This window comes from Terrapene carolina, unplaced genomic scaffold (assembly GCF_002925995.2).
Source record: "Terrapene carolina triunguis isolate 2854851 unplaced genomic scaffold, T_m_triunguis-2.0 Scaffold347, whole genome shotgun sequence".
Taxonomy (NCBI): domain Eukaryota; kingdom Metazoa; phylum Chordata; order Testudines; family Emydidae; genus Terrapene; species Terrapene triunguis.
In genome coordinates, this window is record NW_020664698.1 from 95,069 (window position 1) to 113,699 (window position 18,631).

At 53.0% G+C, this 18,631-nt stretch overlaps 1 protein-coding gene across 1 annotated transcript in view; it reads left to right on the forward strand.

The window, feature by feature from the left end:
- LOC112114023 (scavenger receptor cysteine-rich type 1 protein M130-like) overlaps window positions 1-18,631 on the forward strand; it is a gene marked incomplete at its 5' end in the record, with an annotated part of 208,992 nt that overhangs the window by 88,912 nt on the left and 101,449 nt on the right. The window contains one exon of the mRNA XM_029912881.1: window positions 6,999-7,113. Within this exon, the coding sequence (XP_029768741.1) occupies window positions 6,999-7,113 (115 nt within the window). The remainder of the gene's footprint in view (window positions 1-6,998; window positions 7,114-18,631) is intronic.

Sequence of the window (18,631 nt, forward strand, 5' to 3'; positions counted from 1 at the left end):
TTTTGTAATTCACTCTCCAACATGTGTTTTGTGCCCTCCTGTGGTGGATTTTTAGAGGATAACTGTATAGCTACCAGCTAAGGGAGTTATAGCTTGAACTCAAGTAGTAGAAGCTCATGCTTTTAAGTCTGGATGGCTCGGGTTCAATCTTTGGTGACTAGTTATGATGGAGGTTGCTACACTTATAATCCCTTTAATCAGAGGTTCTGAATATGCTTTGTTGTAGGCAGAACTAGCCTATAGTTAAGCAACCAAAAATTTAGAATGGGAAGTGTTGAAATGTTGGGAAGCCTTATAATTTTGCCAATCTGGAACGAACATCCCATCTGAGGGATGGGGGCGGGGAGAGAGGAGAGTGAGACAGGACCAGGAAACTGGGACAAGGAATCCAGAGCGGTAGTGGGGGGCAGTTGAAATCAGATGAGGAGCTGGGGCGGGTTAGACAGCAATAGGACAGACATAGACTGGAGGGGACGGGGAAGAAGGGTCTTTGACTACTAGAGACCACTCCGTTCTCTGAACATTTGATTCGCGGGAAGCAGGGGAGGGGAAAGAGTAGGGGGCGGAGCGTTCAGGGGAGGGGGGTGGAGTCGGGGCAGGGACTTTGGGGAAGGGGCGGAGTTGGGGCGGGGAAGGGGCAGAGTTGGGGCAGGGCCGGGGGCGGAGTTGGGGCGGAGCCGGGGCCCCTTGGAGTGTCCTCTTTTTCCAGGACTGCAATATGGTAACCCTATCTAGGCAGGAAACCCCAAGGCTGGAATGAAAGTAACATTAAGCACTTACCAGTACGGGGGCCCGGAGCCGGGGGCCCAGAAGGGGCGGGGCCTTGGTCAGAAGGGGCGGGGGTTGGGGGGGGTCAGCCTCCCCAGCCAGCCCATCTGCACTGCCAGGCCCACCCCCCCCTTCGGGGTTCCGGTGATGTTTTAAATTTTAAACCACTGGCCCTGGGGCAGCTGCCCCTTTTGCACCCCCCATGTCGGTGGCGTGGGGGGTAGGGGAAACGGGGCAATGATATTAAAGCACTGCTGTGGCAGCTCTTTAACATCGGCTGCATACGGGCTGGTACCAGCAGCCACATTTTACCAGTAGGTCATACGGGCCCACTTTCACCCCTGCCTCAAAGTCTATTAGTAGAAGAACTGTCAATAGTACAGGTGGTGCTGGGTAATATCTCTTGTACAACAGCTGATCTGAGTGACACAACCTGGTTCTAGTGACTTGTCCTTGTCTGCAATTGGGCGTATCCTCTACTGGGAATTGGTCTTGTAATGATCACATTTGGCACATGGGATTTCCTCCCTAGTTTATAAAATAACCTGCCTCTAATGTCTAATGCGGGATGTCTCCCAATTGATGACTAATACAATATAGAATCTATGAGGGTGACAAACAGCGCAGATACATACAGTTTGTACAGCAGTTTTTCTTCACGCACCAGAGATGGGGGTTACCCAATGATCTGAGGCTGTGGTAAAGCTGACGTCAAGAGGGGGCTCATCACTCATATATGGTGATGTTTGTTGCTTTCAAGTTTTATTGGATGTTTTAGCTCCATAAAGTCACAGATAAAACCACTGATAATAACTAAAAAGGCAGGTGGGTTTGCTATTGGTTCCTTCCCGCAGCTGATGCCAGCCTCTGAATCTATATATTTCCCTTCCACTGCTTTGTTGTCACTTGTCAGACACAGAGGAGCCCTGGCAGGTGCTTAGGTGCAGCCAGTGCAGTGTGAGGAGGGGGCAGCAAGTCAGGCTGGCAATGAAGGGACATCTCTCCACTCCGGTGCTGTGGCTTCTTCTCCTCACAATTCAGGACATAGCAGGTAAGTCTCCTCTGTGTTTCACTAGAGGAGCTGGATTAACCGAACTAGGGTTGTAACTTTTACAGTCAGCTTTTTACCATCCACGTCTGGCTTGGAGGTTGTGACTTTTCCTTTCGTGATTGGACCTTGCCACTGTTACCAAGGCTTTTGTTACCTTGAGATTGGACTATCGCAATGACCTCTGTGTGGGGCTGCACCTTAAAACCTTTCAAAGAACGAAGCTGGTGCAAATGGCAGCAACACACTGAGCAGGGCATCTCGCTGGGAGCATGTTACAGCCGTGCTGCAGGGTCTGCACTGGCTGCCCAGCTCTGGGTGGAGGTTAAGGTATTGGTGATGATTTATAAAGATTTAAATGGCCTGGGACTTTCCTCCCTGAGGGATCATCTCTCTCCCTGTGCCGTAGGGCCACAGCTGTGGTCAGCAGGGGTGCCCGAGCTGGTTCCCCCTTTTATAAAGGAGAGGGATGGCTGGCAGGGTGCTCACTGTGAGGGTTCCAGGACTCTAGAACTTGCTCACCACTTTGGGCCAAAATAGCCCAAATTTGGTGACCTTTTGGGCACACTGCAAAATATTGTCGGGGCGGGGGGGGGTATTGGGAAGGACCCAGGCTCTGCTTCACACAATGTGAAATGGGTGGGAAGGAGTTTCTGTAGGTGTCTGGTTGGCTGGGTTCCTGTTGAAATGGTCACTTAATGCTGCTGGAATTTGAGTGTGTTATCAATGCATCCGGGTGCCTAGAGCCTTGGCTAGCTATCAATTTTGTATTTTAAATCCAAATAAATACATCAATAATTTGGGAACCAACAGAAATGTCTGTTTGGTCCAGAATACAACAACTCCCAGGGCCAAGTCTTGGCTCCTCACTCCTCCATTCGCCCACTGAAGCCAGTAAAAGTTTTGCAATTTTGAGGTGAGCAGGATTTACCCAAATAAACCCAAAGCTGATTCCTCCCAGGGAAGGGGTGTGTGCATGTCTTGGGGTGCAGCGTGCAATGCCCTGTGTGCGTGAGGGTACTGGAAGCTCTGACAGCAGGAAGATTTATCCTGCAAGAGCCCTGCTTTGCTCCCCCAGGGTTTCTGCTGGAGCAGAGAAGCTTTGAATCCTAGCTGGAGTCTAGAGAAGCCCGACCAGCACAAGCTGCATGGCAGAGGTGCTGTATCAGTGCATCTCACGGACACATTGGTTTCATTCCCTCAAGGCCGCCCCTGCCCAGTTTCAAGGCTGCTCTCGTTCCTCCAGCACAGAGGGGGCTGCAGGCTCTTTGCCAAGCTGTGTCCCAGCTCCAGGCAGACTTAACACTGGGGGGGGGGCAGACCCTGGGTTACAGCAGCACGTGCTGGTGCCACTCCAAAACCGATTAAAAATTGGGTTAACACTAAAGTGGGACCCTGATACGATATAAATAATACAGTGATTGGAACCTGTTGGGGATGGGCGGCGTGTGACCCGCCGGGTCAGTGAGGCTAGCCCCCGGCTGGCCCCACCCCACCCTCCTCCCTGCCCCGTCAGAGCCCAGAGCTCCCCCGAACCCCCAATTGTCAGGCGGGCAGGTGACGTACAGCCCCCCCCAGCCTGCCCGCGGCCCCCCTCCAGGTGGGAGTGCGGCCCCCTGAGTGCTGGGGAGGTGGCATGTGCCCCTCCAGCCCCTGAGCACCGGGCGGGCGGTGCGTGCTCCCCCCCGAGCCCCAGGCAGTGTGGCCCCCCAGCATCCGGGGGCCCCCCAGCACTGGTCAGCCCCAGCCATCCGAAGTCCCGGCCACAGGTCGGCCGCAGCCGCTCCAGCCCCAGCCCCAGCCCCAGCCCCAGCCCCAGCCCCAGCCTGCTTCCCTGAAGAGGAGCAGCCAGCCTGCCTGGGCTGGGGCCACAGAGGAAGGGCAAGCAGAAGAGGGCCTTCTGGGTGGAAGGTGGGTGGGACCACGCTGGGCTATTTGGGGAGGCACAGCCTCCCCCAGCCTATGATATGCGCCGCCCATGCTGTTGGGCTGGAGTTAACAGGATGTGAATGATCCATGTGTCTGGCAGAGCAGTGAACTGTCAAGCAGTGAGCAGCCAAGCACATGTTCAGCTCAGTGTATTTTTGTTGGATTTAAGAAGAAATGTGCATCATCCCACAGATATTTTTATTTTCTATTGGAAATTTGAGTTTGTTTCACATGACACAGACACAGTGACGCGGGGGAGTATACAGTGTAGGGATATCACCATGTAGATACTTTTCCCTTTCTCTCAATGCCCCAATCTTCCTCTATGATCCCTGAGTAGAGACCAGGTCAATCTTTGTCAGAAGATGGTGTTTCACAATTATTGACCTATTTACATTGTGCGGGAAAACAAATTTGTAAAATTAAGTGGGGTCCAGGCAAACAAATGAGAATATATCAGGGACGGACCAAAGCGGCGGTTTTCACTCCCAGACCCGGATCTGAACTTCCCCAATGTTCCAAGTGCTGGGTGGGGTCATTATTCCAAGTTGGGCCACAGAACTGGTGCAAGCATATGATAGGTGCAGTATGTAAAAGTGATTGTTATCTTAAAATGTGCTAATAGCTGCCATCAGGGATCTTGGATCTAAAGCGAATTACAGACCTCATGAAACCAATGGCTGGGCCAAACACACCCTACTAGGCTCAACATACAGAACATTCAAAATCCTTTATGTAGTAAAAACATCTGGAGACAGTGGGGGCTACCACACAAGGCACTGGCCACATGGTCAGGGCAGAGCTAAGCCAGGGGTTTCCCTTGTTGCCAGTGCAGGAGCCAGGATATTGGTGTCAGACTATGTCTGTTGGAGGGAGAAGCCAGGAGAAGGAGTTGTGACCGGGATCCTGGAAGGGAGCAAAGAAACAAAGCCAGTTGGAGCTCACTGGAGGGGTAGCTGGGGGATTTCTGAGCAAGGAAAGTGCTGGCTTTTCTTAGTTACCACTGTGTGCAGGGAAACAGAACTGTGTGAGCACTTAGCTAGAGCAGTGTTACAGCCTTGGGTCCTGCCACGAGTGAACATCACTGAGTTAACTCCATTGAAAAAAACCCTTTTTCCTAGAGCAGACCAGGCCCAAGGGGTTTCCTTTGGGACTGGACTGAACAGAGCGGCACCTGAATAAACTTCCCTGTGGATTGCAGCAAAGTGAGCAGTTTGTATTTGCTTGGAATTAAAGGAGCAGGATGTTCTGGCCACGTACTAGTGTGAACTGCTCTGTTCTCTAAGCGCCATGGAGGCTCCATAAACATGGTGTCCCCAGCTCAGCCATCCACTGGTGCAACCAGCCTGTTCCAGGGGTCACAATGGCACTCGACATGTAGCCGTAACTCATGGACATTATAATGATGCCCATACTTGCTCCCAGTCTCAGGGACAATCTTGGGTCTTCACACCCTTTCCTGGTGACCAGGTCTCCCTGCCAATCTCCCAGGACTGTGTGGCAGGCAGTGGCCCATCCCCACAGTCCCTGTGAATTGCCTCTCTCCCAGCAGCCAGCTTTGCCTCTCCACAACCCCAGGAGCTGCAAAGAGCTCTAGAGACAATTGAGGCAGAAATGGGAGAAGAGAAGGGGAGGAGGGAGGGAAGAGACCCAAAGAAGAGGGAAACGTGTGGGACAGGGGGGAGAGGAAGCTCAGGTGGGGAGCACCAGGCTGTATTGCCAAGCGCCACAGATCAAAATTCATGAGACTATAAAAACCATCCAGTGATGTTACTCAGTCCGTCTTTGGACTTTAGAACCCCCCTCTGCTCCTCTGCCAGAGTGGGGGTGAGAATCGCAGGCTGAAAAGTCACCCTTTAATTCACGCAAACTGCACGACTCTCCCCGGCTTCTCAGCTGGAGACTGCGCTTACCCTCCCCTCACCCCTGAGACGGGAACTGCCGTCCATTGCCCAGCACTGCCTTCGCTCTCCCCTCCTGGTTCAGTTCCTCTTACAGATGAAGGGCTGGCTGGGAAATAGCTTGACAGGCACTGAGCTAATTCATGCAGCATGGTTCACACTCACACTCAGAACTTCTGTTACTTTTGAGGGGTGAGTTACAGACAGAGACACTGGAGACCTTCACACTGACATCAACCATTGACATCAGCTACAATGTCAACATAACACAACGGGATTGGTTTAGCCTTTTGCAAATAGCAACACTTCCCTGGCTTCCCCTACCCCACCCCCGCAACTTATGTGTCAGAGGCTGTGAAGCACTGCCCCCACACTGGAGGCCCCTCCTCTTCCCTTGTCTCCCTCCAGCCTCCTGTTCCAGATCCCCTCCTCCCTCTTCACCCTCCCTCCTGCCCCGTACCCAAGTCCCTATTCCTCACCCCACTACTCCCTCATGCCCCTCTGCTCCAGACCCCCACCTCCCTGCCCCTCCACTCCCCTCGCCTCCCTCCTTCCTGCCTCCTTCTCCAGACCCCTCCACACCCTCCCCATTTCTCCCTCCTCTCCCACTCTAGACCCCCTCCTCTCCCTTCCTCCTGACCCAACTTTCCAGACCCCCCTCCCTTCCCGATCCCTTCCCCTGGTTCCCTGCTCCAGACCCCCCACCCTACACTTTCCACTCCTCCTTTCTGCCCACACAGCACCTGCACCCCATTCCCTTGCAACCCCTGAATCTGCCTCCTGCCTCCAAGTGCCCTGCTCCCCTCACTCTTCCTCTCCTCCTTGCACAGGTTCTCTGCTGCCCATCACAGTCCCTGGGTCCTGTCCAGTCCTCTGAGCCATTCAGGGGAAGCCACGTTCCCTGTGGGCTTCAGTCTCATTGAAAACAGAGGGAAGTGGCAGCCAGCTTTATTCAGGGTGGCCTCACGCCCACATGCCGAGAGACTGTATGGAGATGACGGCATCTCGCTGGCTTCAGCCCCAGTGACTGTGACAGGAGATGGCGCCATTTGGAATGAGGGAAACTCCGTGAGTTGGTGCCTTTTATTGTGTTCTCACGAGATGGTAAAAACACCCCAAACCACCAGAGTGGGGATAAAATGGCGAGAGCTGCAGCACTGACAGCGCCAAGTGTGAGGCCCTGAGACGTGAGAAGGTGGCGCCATCAGGCAGCTCTGGGCATGTCCCATTCTCATGGCTCTGGGCGCGGATCCCCTGCTGCCGGGCGTGGACTCTGCTGTGATAACGCTGGGGAGGGGGCTCCCTGCTCACTCTGACCCTGCTCTGTGTCTCTCTTTGCAGGTGCTGATGAGCTGAGGCTGGTGAATGGAGGCAGCCCCTGTGCTGGGAGAGTGGAGGTTAAACACCAGGATCAGTGGGGGACGGTGTGTGATAACAACTGGGACATGGAAGATACTGAGGTGGTTTGTAAGCAGCTGGGATGTGGATCTGCTGTCAGTGCCCATGCCTGGGCTCATTTTGGAGAAGGATCTGGACCGACTTGGCTGTCTTTAGTTGATTGTGGTGGTGACGAGTCAGTTCTCTGGGACTGCAAACATGAAGGATGGGGTGCACGCCAGTGCTTTCATTCTTATGACACTGGAGTGATCTGCTCAGGTAAGAACTTGGCCAACCGGCCCTGTAGGAAACTCCCCGTGAGGGAGAAGGGACTGAACCCAAAGTGTGTGACATTCCTGGTGACTCAGAACTGGACTGTGCCCTGCACTGGGGTCAGGGTGGAACTGACCAGTCTCTCCCTGAGCTCCCCTGGGCAGACTGGGCATGAGCAGGCTGTGCCATCCTCTGCGCCATTAGCAGGGGCAGCTGGGGCAGTTGTTGTGGGGTGTGGTGGCCCCATTAGCAGGTCTGTGCTGATAATTGCCTGGGTAAAGCAGCCCAGTGTTTCCTTGGGACAGCGGCAGCAGCAGCAGTTGTGACCCTGCCTGTGGCTGCAGGAGCTGGGACAGGAGCCGGGGTGGGGGTGGGGGCGAGTGCTGTGGAGCTTTCCCCAGAGTTCACTGAAGCAGCAGGAGAGGAGCCCTGAGCCTGACCATGGCAAGGGGGAGGGGCCAAAACAGCTGGGGGTACAGGGGGTAAAAACTGGCTACACTGCTCCACATGGCTCCCTCCTTCCCCGAATCCCGCCGCAGGGAACTCCCACGTGGTGCGTAGCTTTTTGCTTAACAGCCTCCTTCACAGGCTGCCTTCCCATGCAGGGTGGGCTAGATTTACCCCCCCAGCACAATGTAATGGAGATACACCTGGATCCCTCTGAACTCTGCATTTGGGAAATATGTGTATGCATAACCTGGCTTCATCAAAGCTTGTGGAAGAAAAATGCCTGGGCACAGGGGCTTGAACAGAGTGACTAACACTGATAGTAACAGCCCCTGACAGGTAATACTTAGGGTAGGACCATCGATAGCTACAGCTGGCTGAACAGTGCCTCTTTGTTCTGATTAGCTCAGTTTGCACCTCTCTGCTACTTACTGATCACCACCATTGGTGAGGTCACATCTGAGCACAGGGGTCACTGCTCTGTGTGTCTCCCCCTCACACCCTGCCACACACTATCCTCATTGCAGGATCTCCAGAAACTGTGTGAGGGAGTTCACCCCAGCTCTGTGCCCTCTCAGCCCCGGCTGTGTCAGCACAAAGGGGCCACGGTCACCATAAGCCCCTTCCCTTCCCTCAGAAATATGCCTGGCACAGTGGGGGTGTAGCGGGGCAGTAACCCCCGCTCCTGCCCTGAAGGGCTTAAAACAGCCCAGGGAGAGGGCTGTGGTAAGGGAAAACCTGGGCTGATTGGGGAAGTAGCCACAGCTAGGCCATGCCCCAATCAGGCTGCAGCTGGCCTCTCTGCTTTCAGAGAGAGAGAGGGGCCTGGCTGCTGGGAAGCTCAGGGTACCTAGAGTAAGGCAGGGCTGGGGAAAGGCCAGAGGGGCTTGGGAGCTCCAGGCTGGCAACTCCCCAGGCTGCAGGGCCTAGTCTAAGGCCCCATAGAGGTACTGGGTTGCAGAGAAAGGCAGCAGGTCCAAAAACCCCTCGCCTGTGATGAGTAGCTTATACTGCAGTCTGCCCCAAGGAACGGGGGCTAGTTGGTGCCTGGCAGTAGCCTATGACTGAGGTGAGGTGGGGGTAGGGGTTCCCTGGGGAGGGGAGACCCTGAGACTGAGGAGTGTACTGCAAGGGGGCAGCATTCCAGATAATGGGGCACTGGAGTCCTGGGAGGGACACTGGCCTGCAGAGGGTGCTCCAAGGCTGGAAAATGAGCTAATTCCCAGGACACCAGCAGGAGGCACCACAGGGGTGAGTCTCACACTGGTACAGGGAGCCTCCTCAACAGGCCCTAAACAGGAGTAACCCCCAGTACATGGAGGTGCATTTGTAATACTGACAGACCCTGGTCGTTAGTGGGCAGGATTGAACCTGAGACCTCTAAAGCTTAGTGCTATGGGTCTCTACTGCATGAGCTAAAAAAAATACCAGCCTATTAACCAAAACTGTAGCAAACTCATCAATATCTAGGTGCCGCTAGAGGGAGATAGAGCACCACACCCAGCAGGAATGGGTTACACATTGGCTCCCCTATCAGTCCCTGTGCCAGGTTCAGCACTGGTGTAAGGAGCTACCGGGGCCGAGGGTCTCTTTCGGGGCTTGATTCTGGGTTTCCCACGTAAAGTGAGTCCTGCAGCTGCAGTCTCTCAACGGATCCTGGTGTAACTGACTGAGCTGCACCATCCTTATTTCCACTGTTTCTGTACCAGAAATGCACAAGTGCAGAGAGGAGCTCATTTGCATAACGGGAGGAGCCAAAAGCGTGAGCCTAGCAGCCACGCCCCCATTCCCTGCTGGGCGTGGGAGTATGTCTGTATCTGTGTGATTTCTGCCATGGTTTCCCAGCCCTGCTCGGTCACATGGTGCGGCCCGGCCCCCCCTCCCTGCGTGGCGGCTGCTGGAACCTGTGAGCTGCAAGCTGTGACCCACAGGGAGAGGCAGGAGGAACAGACGGCAGCTGCAGAGAGGGGACTGCTGCTTTCCAGGAGGGGAGACTGAGGGTAAGGGGGGGTGGGGCCTGCCTGCAGGATGGGGCATTACTCAAGGTGTTCCAAGGGTGGCTGAAAATTTAAATTGTGCCCCCCCGCACTATCAGCAGGTATAGGTAGTCTCTGCCTGGGATTGTAAATCCTGAACTTCTCGACTGTTCCCTGCAGCTTGGGGGATTTGGAGAGTATCCAGAGGTTGCAAAGGAACTCGACTGACTGCCTGGGAACTAGGCACAAGCAGTTCCCAAGGCAAATCCCGAATAAATGCAAAGTAGAAACCTTCCTGTCTGAGAAACCCTCACTCCAACCATCCCACTCCAGTGTACCTGGCTTTAAAGGTGTAACTCATCGTGGTACAAAAGTGACTGATGATAGGGTTACCATATTTTGAGTGTCCAAAAAGAGGACACTCCACGGGGCCCCGGCCCGGCCCCAGCCTGCGGCCCAGCGCACCCCCGGCCGCCCAGCACCGCCGGCCCCCCAGCACCCCCAGCCCCCGGACGCTCAGCACCGCCGGCCCCCGTCCGCCCAGCACCCAGCGGCGCCGGATTTTCCCGAACATGTTCGGCTTTTTGGGATTTCCCCCCGGACGGGGATTTGAGTCCCAAAAAGCCGGACATGTCCGGGAAAATCCGGACGTATGGTAACCCTACTGATGAGCCACATAAATTGAGTGTCCCTTCATGTTTAGTATTGAAAATTATTTATCTCAGAAATAAAGAATCGTTGCCCTGAGGTTACAGAGCCATTTATGCTAAAGGAAAAGATTCCTCAGCACTTTAAGTTTCCTGCATGAATGCTCAGCGTGTGTCCTTCATTTTGAGTCTTTATCACATATTGGCACCAAACTTGGGCCTTGTCAGGTGTCACAGATCTACAGGATCTATGCTATGCCCCGGCTTTTAAACAGTCCCTTGGAGGACACCTTCAGTATGCCAGACCCCCAATCGGTCACTCTCTTCCTTAAGGTAGGTCACGTGGCCTCAATGCCTCCAAGACTGAGCCTCTGTGCTCCAGCACTCCTGTTTCACACCGTGAGCTCTGCCCAGTGAGTCCAACTGAGACAGACCCCTGCTCAGAGACATTTACACTCATCAGGGACCAATGCACCTCAGCAAGTATCTGCAGTGACTCCAGGCGGCCTTTTCAAACCACACCAGGGTTTATTAGTAAACTGGAACACAGCATCAGGAAGTCCTACGGTTAGGGTTACCATATGTCTGGTTTTCCCGGACATAAACTCTTTTTTGGTTTGCTAACCTCTGTCCGGGCAGATTTTCCAAATAAGAGAAAATGTCCAGGATTTTCCCAGATGTTGCAGCTCAGAAAGAGCCATCTCCACGCCCTGATTGGTCCCTCCCCTGGGCATCCGCACCTGCTGGGTCTTGCTGACCCCATCCCAGCCTGGCCCACCAAGTAAGTGGAGCCACCAAGCACCTCTTGGCCTGGCCGCCTGCCCCACCACAGGGCCTCAGAACCCAGCCAGGAGAGGTGAGAGAGCCAGGCCCCAGCTCGCAGCCCAGGGAAGGGGGAGAAGCCCGCAGGGAGACCTTGACTGATGGGCTGGCTCTGCTGACCAGGCATGCACCAGCTGGCAGGAAATGTGACACTGACCCCCACCTCGAGAGTGAGGCTGCAGATACCCCCTCCGGCATCCCCCAAATACTCCCTCCCAGTACACACACACACCCCTCCAGGACCCCCCTCCCAAATATCCCCTCCAGCATCCCCCAACTGTAGCCCCTCTCCATATTGGGCCACATCAGGGCTACCATAAGCCATGCTGCTGTGGACCCAGCTTGGTTTCTTCTCTCTTTGTCTCTCAGTCCCAGATGAGCTCCCATGTCTCTCCAAAGGCCAGCTCTTAACCTTGCCTCCTGTCACTGCTCTGTCCATTGTCCTCCTCCTGCCGATTATGGCCAATTATCCATATTGCACCAAAGCAAACACATCACAATTCCCATAGTCTACATCCCAGGCAGCAATCTTGTACCTACAAGGCAGTACCAGGAGGGGACCATGAAAATGGACATGCCCCAGGGGAGAATAGCAGAGAGGCCAGCACAGAGCATGGCCTTGTTAAATGCTGTGATTCAGTAGGGTCCCTGTACACCAGCTTTGCACGTACAACAGTCACTTACACCAAATTTGACCAGGCTTGCCCTGGACAATATGCACAATATAGATTTTGCTGACCACTCCCTTTTTTGCTGAGCCACTGTCCAAATTCTCTTTTGGAGCCTGCCTCTTGTCTCACCGAGCCAGTGGGTCTAGTTGCAGTTACAGCGACTTCACTCAGCCAATAATCACCTCAGAGGTGGCGAATGGGTGCAGTGCACTAGTGGTGATGGTAAAGGCCCACTTTACGCCAGTGCAGCTGCCTAAACACAGCGCTATGGAGACCTGAGCCCTCTGTGTGCACATAGCCCTGCAGTCACTGCTAGAGTTAAACATTTCTCACACTGGTGATCTATTAATTGTCACTGGTGCTCTACGAGTCCCGCCCGAAACAGGAGGCCGTTGTTCATTCACTGCAATGAAGGCCAGACTCTCCTTACTGCCTGTGGACAGACAGCTCCGCATGTCAGAGACAGTGGAGTTAAGTTAAAATTCACTGACAGAAAGCTTCATTAACACAGAGTTCATGTTGCCCAGAGGTATCTCGTGCCCTTTTAGGACATCGAGTTGGGCCAAACTCAAACCGCTGAAAACCAGGCAATACAAAGTTATGGTAAATGCCAAGGCAGCCTTAACTCTGCCCCCTGGAGCTGGAACTAGCCACTGGCACTGGGAATTATTTGCATGTGCTTCAGCTGCAGTCCCTGTGTTAGGTGTAGCTGTGCTGAATGGTGGAGGCATGAGTGGGAGCACTTTGGCAGAGCTCTGATTGTGATATGAGGAGGTCTGGGTCTAAGCCCCCCCATGTGATCAAAGGGAAGAGGTGCCTGTGTACCCTGGGGATCCCATATACCTCATTTCAGTGCTGTGTTCTGTAGGGTGTGTCAGTGGTGGAGCACAGGCATCTTCTTGCCATGGGGACTGCAGCAGTGAGGTGGAAGATGAAAGCAGTCCGTGTGTTTAGTGATGGTGAAAGGACAGTATTAGCTGGCACCCTGTGAGTACGGGTGAAGGGGTTGTGAGAGGGCGCAAAGGAGTTGTAAAATGTAACAAGTGTGGGGTTGTTTCTGACTGGGGAGAAGGTTCAGTGTTTGTAGGGCACTGGCCAGTGAGGACCCTCCTCTGTGACTGGGAAGTGTTTTCATTTTCTTCTTTGCAGATGCTCCAGTGCCAGGCCTTTCCTTTCCCTTGGAATGGCTCCCATTTTCCCGTTTGTTTTCTGAATGTGGGTCAGTGTCATGGAGGGTCTTAGCCCAGCTGTGGGACCCATGGCCAGGGGTGGAGGCTTATGTGGGAGGAATCTCTGATCCAGCCAGGAGTTTGCCTGCTGTGCAGGATGGAAGGTTTCTTGTTGATGCAGTCATTCATCAGGGCAGTAGTGATGCTGGTGCTGTCTGCCCCACAGGGCCCTGTGGCTGGAGCTGCCAGTTGCCACTTTTTGGAGAAAATATTTGGGAAACTTAGTCACTGTCATAGAAACATTTAATGGAAATCATTGAATTAGTGAATTTGCCTGTTGGCAAATAATGTGTCTGGTTGTTTATAACCATTAACTTCTGTTCAAAAAATTGTACATGAATTTACATAGGGATTGCCAAAGAGGCTGATTGGAGTTCGGTACCCAATTTGCTTGGACTTTCAGTGAGACTATGGATCCTAAGTGCCCAAGGGCCAGGTTTTAAAAGATATGTAGGTGTCTATAAATGCAGATAGATGCTCAGTGGGATTTTCAAATGTGCCTGGTGCAGAACTCCCAGGAGATTTGGAAAGTCCCAGTACATGCCTGTCTGCACTCCTAGGTGCCTGAATGTCCTTTAAAATCTGGCACCGTGTCACTTTTTAAAATGCCACGTAGGCTTCCAAGTCACTGAGGCACATCTGAAATTTTTACCCGTAGGCTAAAATCCAGGCCCCGGCACCCAGCCAGAGTAGCTTGGGAGATGCACAGGGGGCAGGGTGTTTATGGAGCCCCTTTCCCACCCTCATAGGGTGACCAGGCAATGGGTTGATCGTCCTGACTTTCTGATAGCCTGTAGGTCTGGTGTAACATAGAGGGCTCAGCCAAAAGCATATCTCAGCCCTACCCAGCACCAGAATATCGTATTATGGAGGAATTTCCTGTGATTCCATAGTTGACGTTACAACTATGGACCCATTCCAAGTTTTATTTTTAACTCTTCTCTATTTAACAGTTAGTAGGAGTAATAAATTCCTATGCAAACGGCACAAGGAAGAGTTGAATATTTTCCTTTAGAATTTCAAACGTTTTAGCAGCTCCCCTGGCAATGGGAGCTAAAGGTAAGTGTTTAATCTTAACCCTCTCTGGATTGTGAGTGTTTCTATGCAAAATCTCAACATCCTCTTAACATGGGGGAGGCAAAGGGGCGGGGGGTGATATGCAATTTCCTAGCACTGTTAAAAAATAAAGATGATGGGCAGGACTTCATAAAAATGAGCTTCATTGCCAGGGCTTTGAAATTCTGCAGAAAACAGACTGGCCCTCACAGATGTAAATTCTCTAGCAAGAACAGAAACAGCCTAGACTCCACTAGTTGTGCATTCACAGTGCCATTTGTGTTGAGTTCCCTCCACCAATAGCTTTACAGTTCCCATGAAACAGTCTGTGTACAGTATCCTCTGTGTTTCTGGCCCTCACCTCAGGACCTGAGGGGAAGAAAGATTTCCCTTCCCTAAGGCCTTTCTGAGACTGGGCTCAGCTAGCCCTGTTCCCCTCTCTCTTTCCCCACCAGGGGCATCCTTCCTGTGCTTCTTTATCAGATTTCGGCTGATGGGCTCTTTATCCACCCAGCCTGCGAGCCTTCTTAGCTAATTACCTCAGTCAGCTTTCTTTGGGGGACTAACTGATGTCTAAGAGATCAGTGTTACACTGTCTGGAGAGGCTCATGACTGTGAGTGCCTACCTCAGGGCAGACTGTCAGAAAACAGGGCAGACACTGCAAACTGGTGGTGTGGTCTATAATTAGATTTCACCAGGCCAGTAACAAATGTAAACTCCTGGATTCATAGGCACCGACTCTGTGGAAAAAAATAGCGGGTGCTTAGCATCCACCAGCAGCCAAGCTCCCCTGCCCCAGCACCTCTTGTCTGCTGGTGGCTCCGCCAATCAACTCTTCCCTCTCCCTCCCTATGCCTCCCACCCACTGCGATCAGCTGTTCCGTGGCATCCAGGAGGCACTGAGAGGGAGGGGAAGGAGCAGGAATGGGGCATGCTCGGGGGAAGGGTAGAAAGAGGTGGGGCGGGGGGAGCATTGGGGAGGGGGTGGAGTGGGGATGGGACTGGGGGCAGAGCGGGAGTTGAGCACCCCCCGGGACAATTGGAAGCTGGCACCTGTGCCTGGATTACTATAACAGTCTTACCATGAGTCACAGACAGTGCCCTTAGACCAGTGGTGGGCAACCTGCAGCCTGCAGGCCGCATGTGGCCCGTCAGAGTAATCAGTTGCCGGGCCACCAGATAGTTTGTTTACATTTGCACGGCCGCCCACAGCTCCCAGTGGCTGCGGTCTATAATTCAAAATTGTAGCAGAGATGTAGTCATCTGCCAGTTTCCCAAAAGTCTCTCGGGGCTACCCAGAATAACTCTGGGGCTCTCCATCTTTTCGTTCAGTTATTCCACCCAGTTAGAATCCAGACAGTCCAGAGATGAAGGATCTTTCCCTGAATTCATAGTTATAGCTTCTTCTCACAGAAAACAAGTTGACGGGGTCACTACCCACGTGGACTCTTCCTTTGCTGACAGAGAGTGAGGAATGCATTTAGAGTGTTTGCCTCCGATCATCACACACAATGACCACTTGCTTTGAAATTAGCACTTTTCTGTGAAAGTTCATCATTTGCATTCCACAAGGCTTCTTTCTCGTTTGATGGGTTATTTAGTTACAGGGCTATACATAGTGGAAATGTTTGCTATTGCGTTATAACGGGATACAAATAAGTGAGAACAATGCAAATAACATCCTACTAGTTTTCTTGAAGATTAAACACTCTTATACATTTACACATTTAATAATCACTTTGATCAATACTAATACACACGCGAATTGGCCAGGCTCTGCATTTGTAAGCATTCAATGAGACCTGGGGCTTTGGCATGAGCTGGCACCTGGTCTGCCAGCATCACAATCTGAGTGCAGGCTCATCTGTCACTCCCAGAACTCTGTCCCAGGGAGACTGTCTTCCCCCATTGGGCCCAGGCAGTGCAGAAAGGAAACCACCTGAATTGAATGTTGAAGAGACAAGAATCAGACCGGGATGAGAGGAGGAGAGTAGATTGGGACCAGGAGCCTGTGGGGTGGCCGGGGGCCAGATGGACATTCTGAGACTGGATACTGGTGGGAAGCGAGAAACTGGGACTGGGAGAGAAAGGGGGAGGTGGGAACTGGCTGGGCAAGGAGACTGGGACTGGGAGGAGGGAGGGGGAAGAGACTATTACTGGCTAGGCAGGGTAAATAGAACAAGAGTCAGGGGACAGAGACTGTGACTTGCTGAGCAAGGAGGCTGGGAGCTGGGGGAGACTGGGACTGACTGGACAAGGAGTCTGGGACTGGGTACCAGTGGGGAGGAACTGGGGGTGGGTGAGGAGAGACAGACCAGATAAGAAGTCAGAGTGTGGGGAAAGTCTAAAACTAACTGGCCAACGAGACTGGAATAAGCAGCCAGGGTGGGGTGGTGGAGACTGAGAGCAGATCTACATGAACATTTAGTTTGTGGCAAGCTGGGGTGTAAATCTACCCTGCACTGGCCTGCCATGCACCGAGTGTCCATGTGGACCATGCTGCCACACACTAACAGTTCCCTAGGGTATGTCTACACTACGAAATTAGGTCGAATTTATAGAAGCCGGTTTTATAGAAATCGGTTGTATACAGTCGATTGTGTGTGTCCCCACATAAAATGCTCTAAGTGCATTAAGTCGGCGGACCGCGTCCACAGTACTGAGGCTAGCGTCGACTTCCGGAGCGTTGCACTGTGGGTAGCTATCCCACAGTTCCCGCAGTCTCCGCCGCCCATTGGAATTCTGTGTTGAGATCCCAATGCCTGAATGATGCAAAACAGTGTCGCGGGGGGTTCTGGGTACATGTCGTCAGGCACCTCCCCCTCCGTCAGAGCAACGGTAGACAATCGATTCGCGCCTTTTTACCTGGGTTACCTGTGCAGACAACATACCACGCCAAGCATGGAGCCCGCTCAGCTCAGCGTCACCATATGTCCTCTGGGTGCCGGCAGACGTGGTACTACATTGCTACACAGCAGCAGCTAATTGCCTTTTGGCAGTAGACAGTGCAGTATGACTGGTAGCCTTCATCGGCGATCTGGGTGCTGGCAGACATGGGGCTAGCAGACGTGGGGCTGCATTGCACACAGCAGCAGCCCCTTGCCTTTTGGTAGAAGATGGTATATTACAATTGGTATCCATCGTCATTGTACTGCAGTGGCTGTCAATCATGGGCACCTGGGCAGACATGCTCAGTCCTATCGAACTGTCTTGACGATGATGGCTATCAGTCGTAGTATGCTATTTTCTGCCAAGCGCCCAGTATTTTGTGCCAAGCACCCAGAAGATGCCGAGGGCTATCAGTCATGCTGCACCGTCGTCTGCCAGCTTAAGATGTAAAAAATAGATTTGTTCTGTATTCATTTGCTTCCCCCTCCCTCCGTGAAATCAACGGCCTGCTAAACCCAGGGTTTTGAGTTCAGTCTTTGGGGGGGGCATTCTGTGTGACAGTTGTTTGTGTTTCTCCCTGATGCACAGCCACCTTTGTTGATTTTAATTCCCTGTACCTGTACGCCATGTCGTCACTCGTCCCTCCCTCCCTCCCTCCATCCGTCAGATACTAGTTTCGCGCCTTTTTTCAGACCAGACGCCATAGCTAGAACTGGGATCATGGAGCCCGCTCAGATCACCGCGGCAATTATGAGCACTATGAACACCACGCGCGTTGTCCTGAAGTATATGCAGAGCCAGGATATGCCAAAGCAAAACCAGGACCAGCCGAGGAGGCGATTGCAGCCGTGGAATGCCGATTCTGGGCCCGGGAAACAAGCACAGACTGGTGGGACCGCATCGTGCTGCAGGTGTGGGACAATTCCCAGTGGCTGTGAAACTTTCGCATGCGTAAGGGCACTTTCATGGAACTTTGTGACTTGCTTTCCCCTGCCCTGAAGTGCCAGAATACCAGGATGAGAGCAGCCCTCACAGTTGAGAAGCGAGTGGCAATAGCCCTGTGGAATCTTGCAACGCCAGACAGCTACCGGTCAGTCGGGAATCAATTTAGAGTGGGCAAATCTGCTGTGGGGGCTGCTGTGATCCAAGTTGCCAGGGCAATCAAAGACCTGGTGATATCAAGGGTAGTGACTCTGGGAAACGTGCAGGCCATAGTGGATGGCTTTGCTGCAATGGGATTCCCAAACTGTGGTGGGGCCATAGACGGAACCCATATCCCTATCTTGGCACCGGAGCACCAAGACACCGAGTACATAAACCGCAAGGGGTACTTTTCAATGCTGCTGCAAGCCCTGGTGGATCACAAGGGACGTTTCACCAACATCAACGTGGGATGGCCGGGAAAGGTACATGATGCTCGCGTCTTCAGGCACTGTGCTCTGTTTCGAAAGCTGGAGGAAGGGACTTTCTTCCCGGACCAGAAAATAACCATTGCAGATGTTGAAATGCCTATCGTGATCCTTGGGGACCCAGCCTACCCCTTAATGCCATGGCTCATGAAGCCATACACAGGCAGCCTGGACAGTAGTCAGGACCT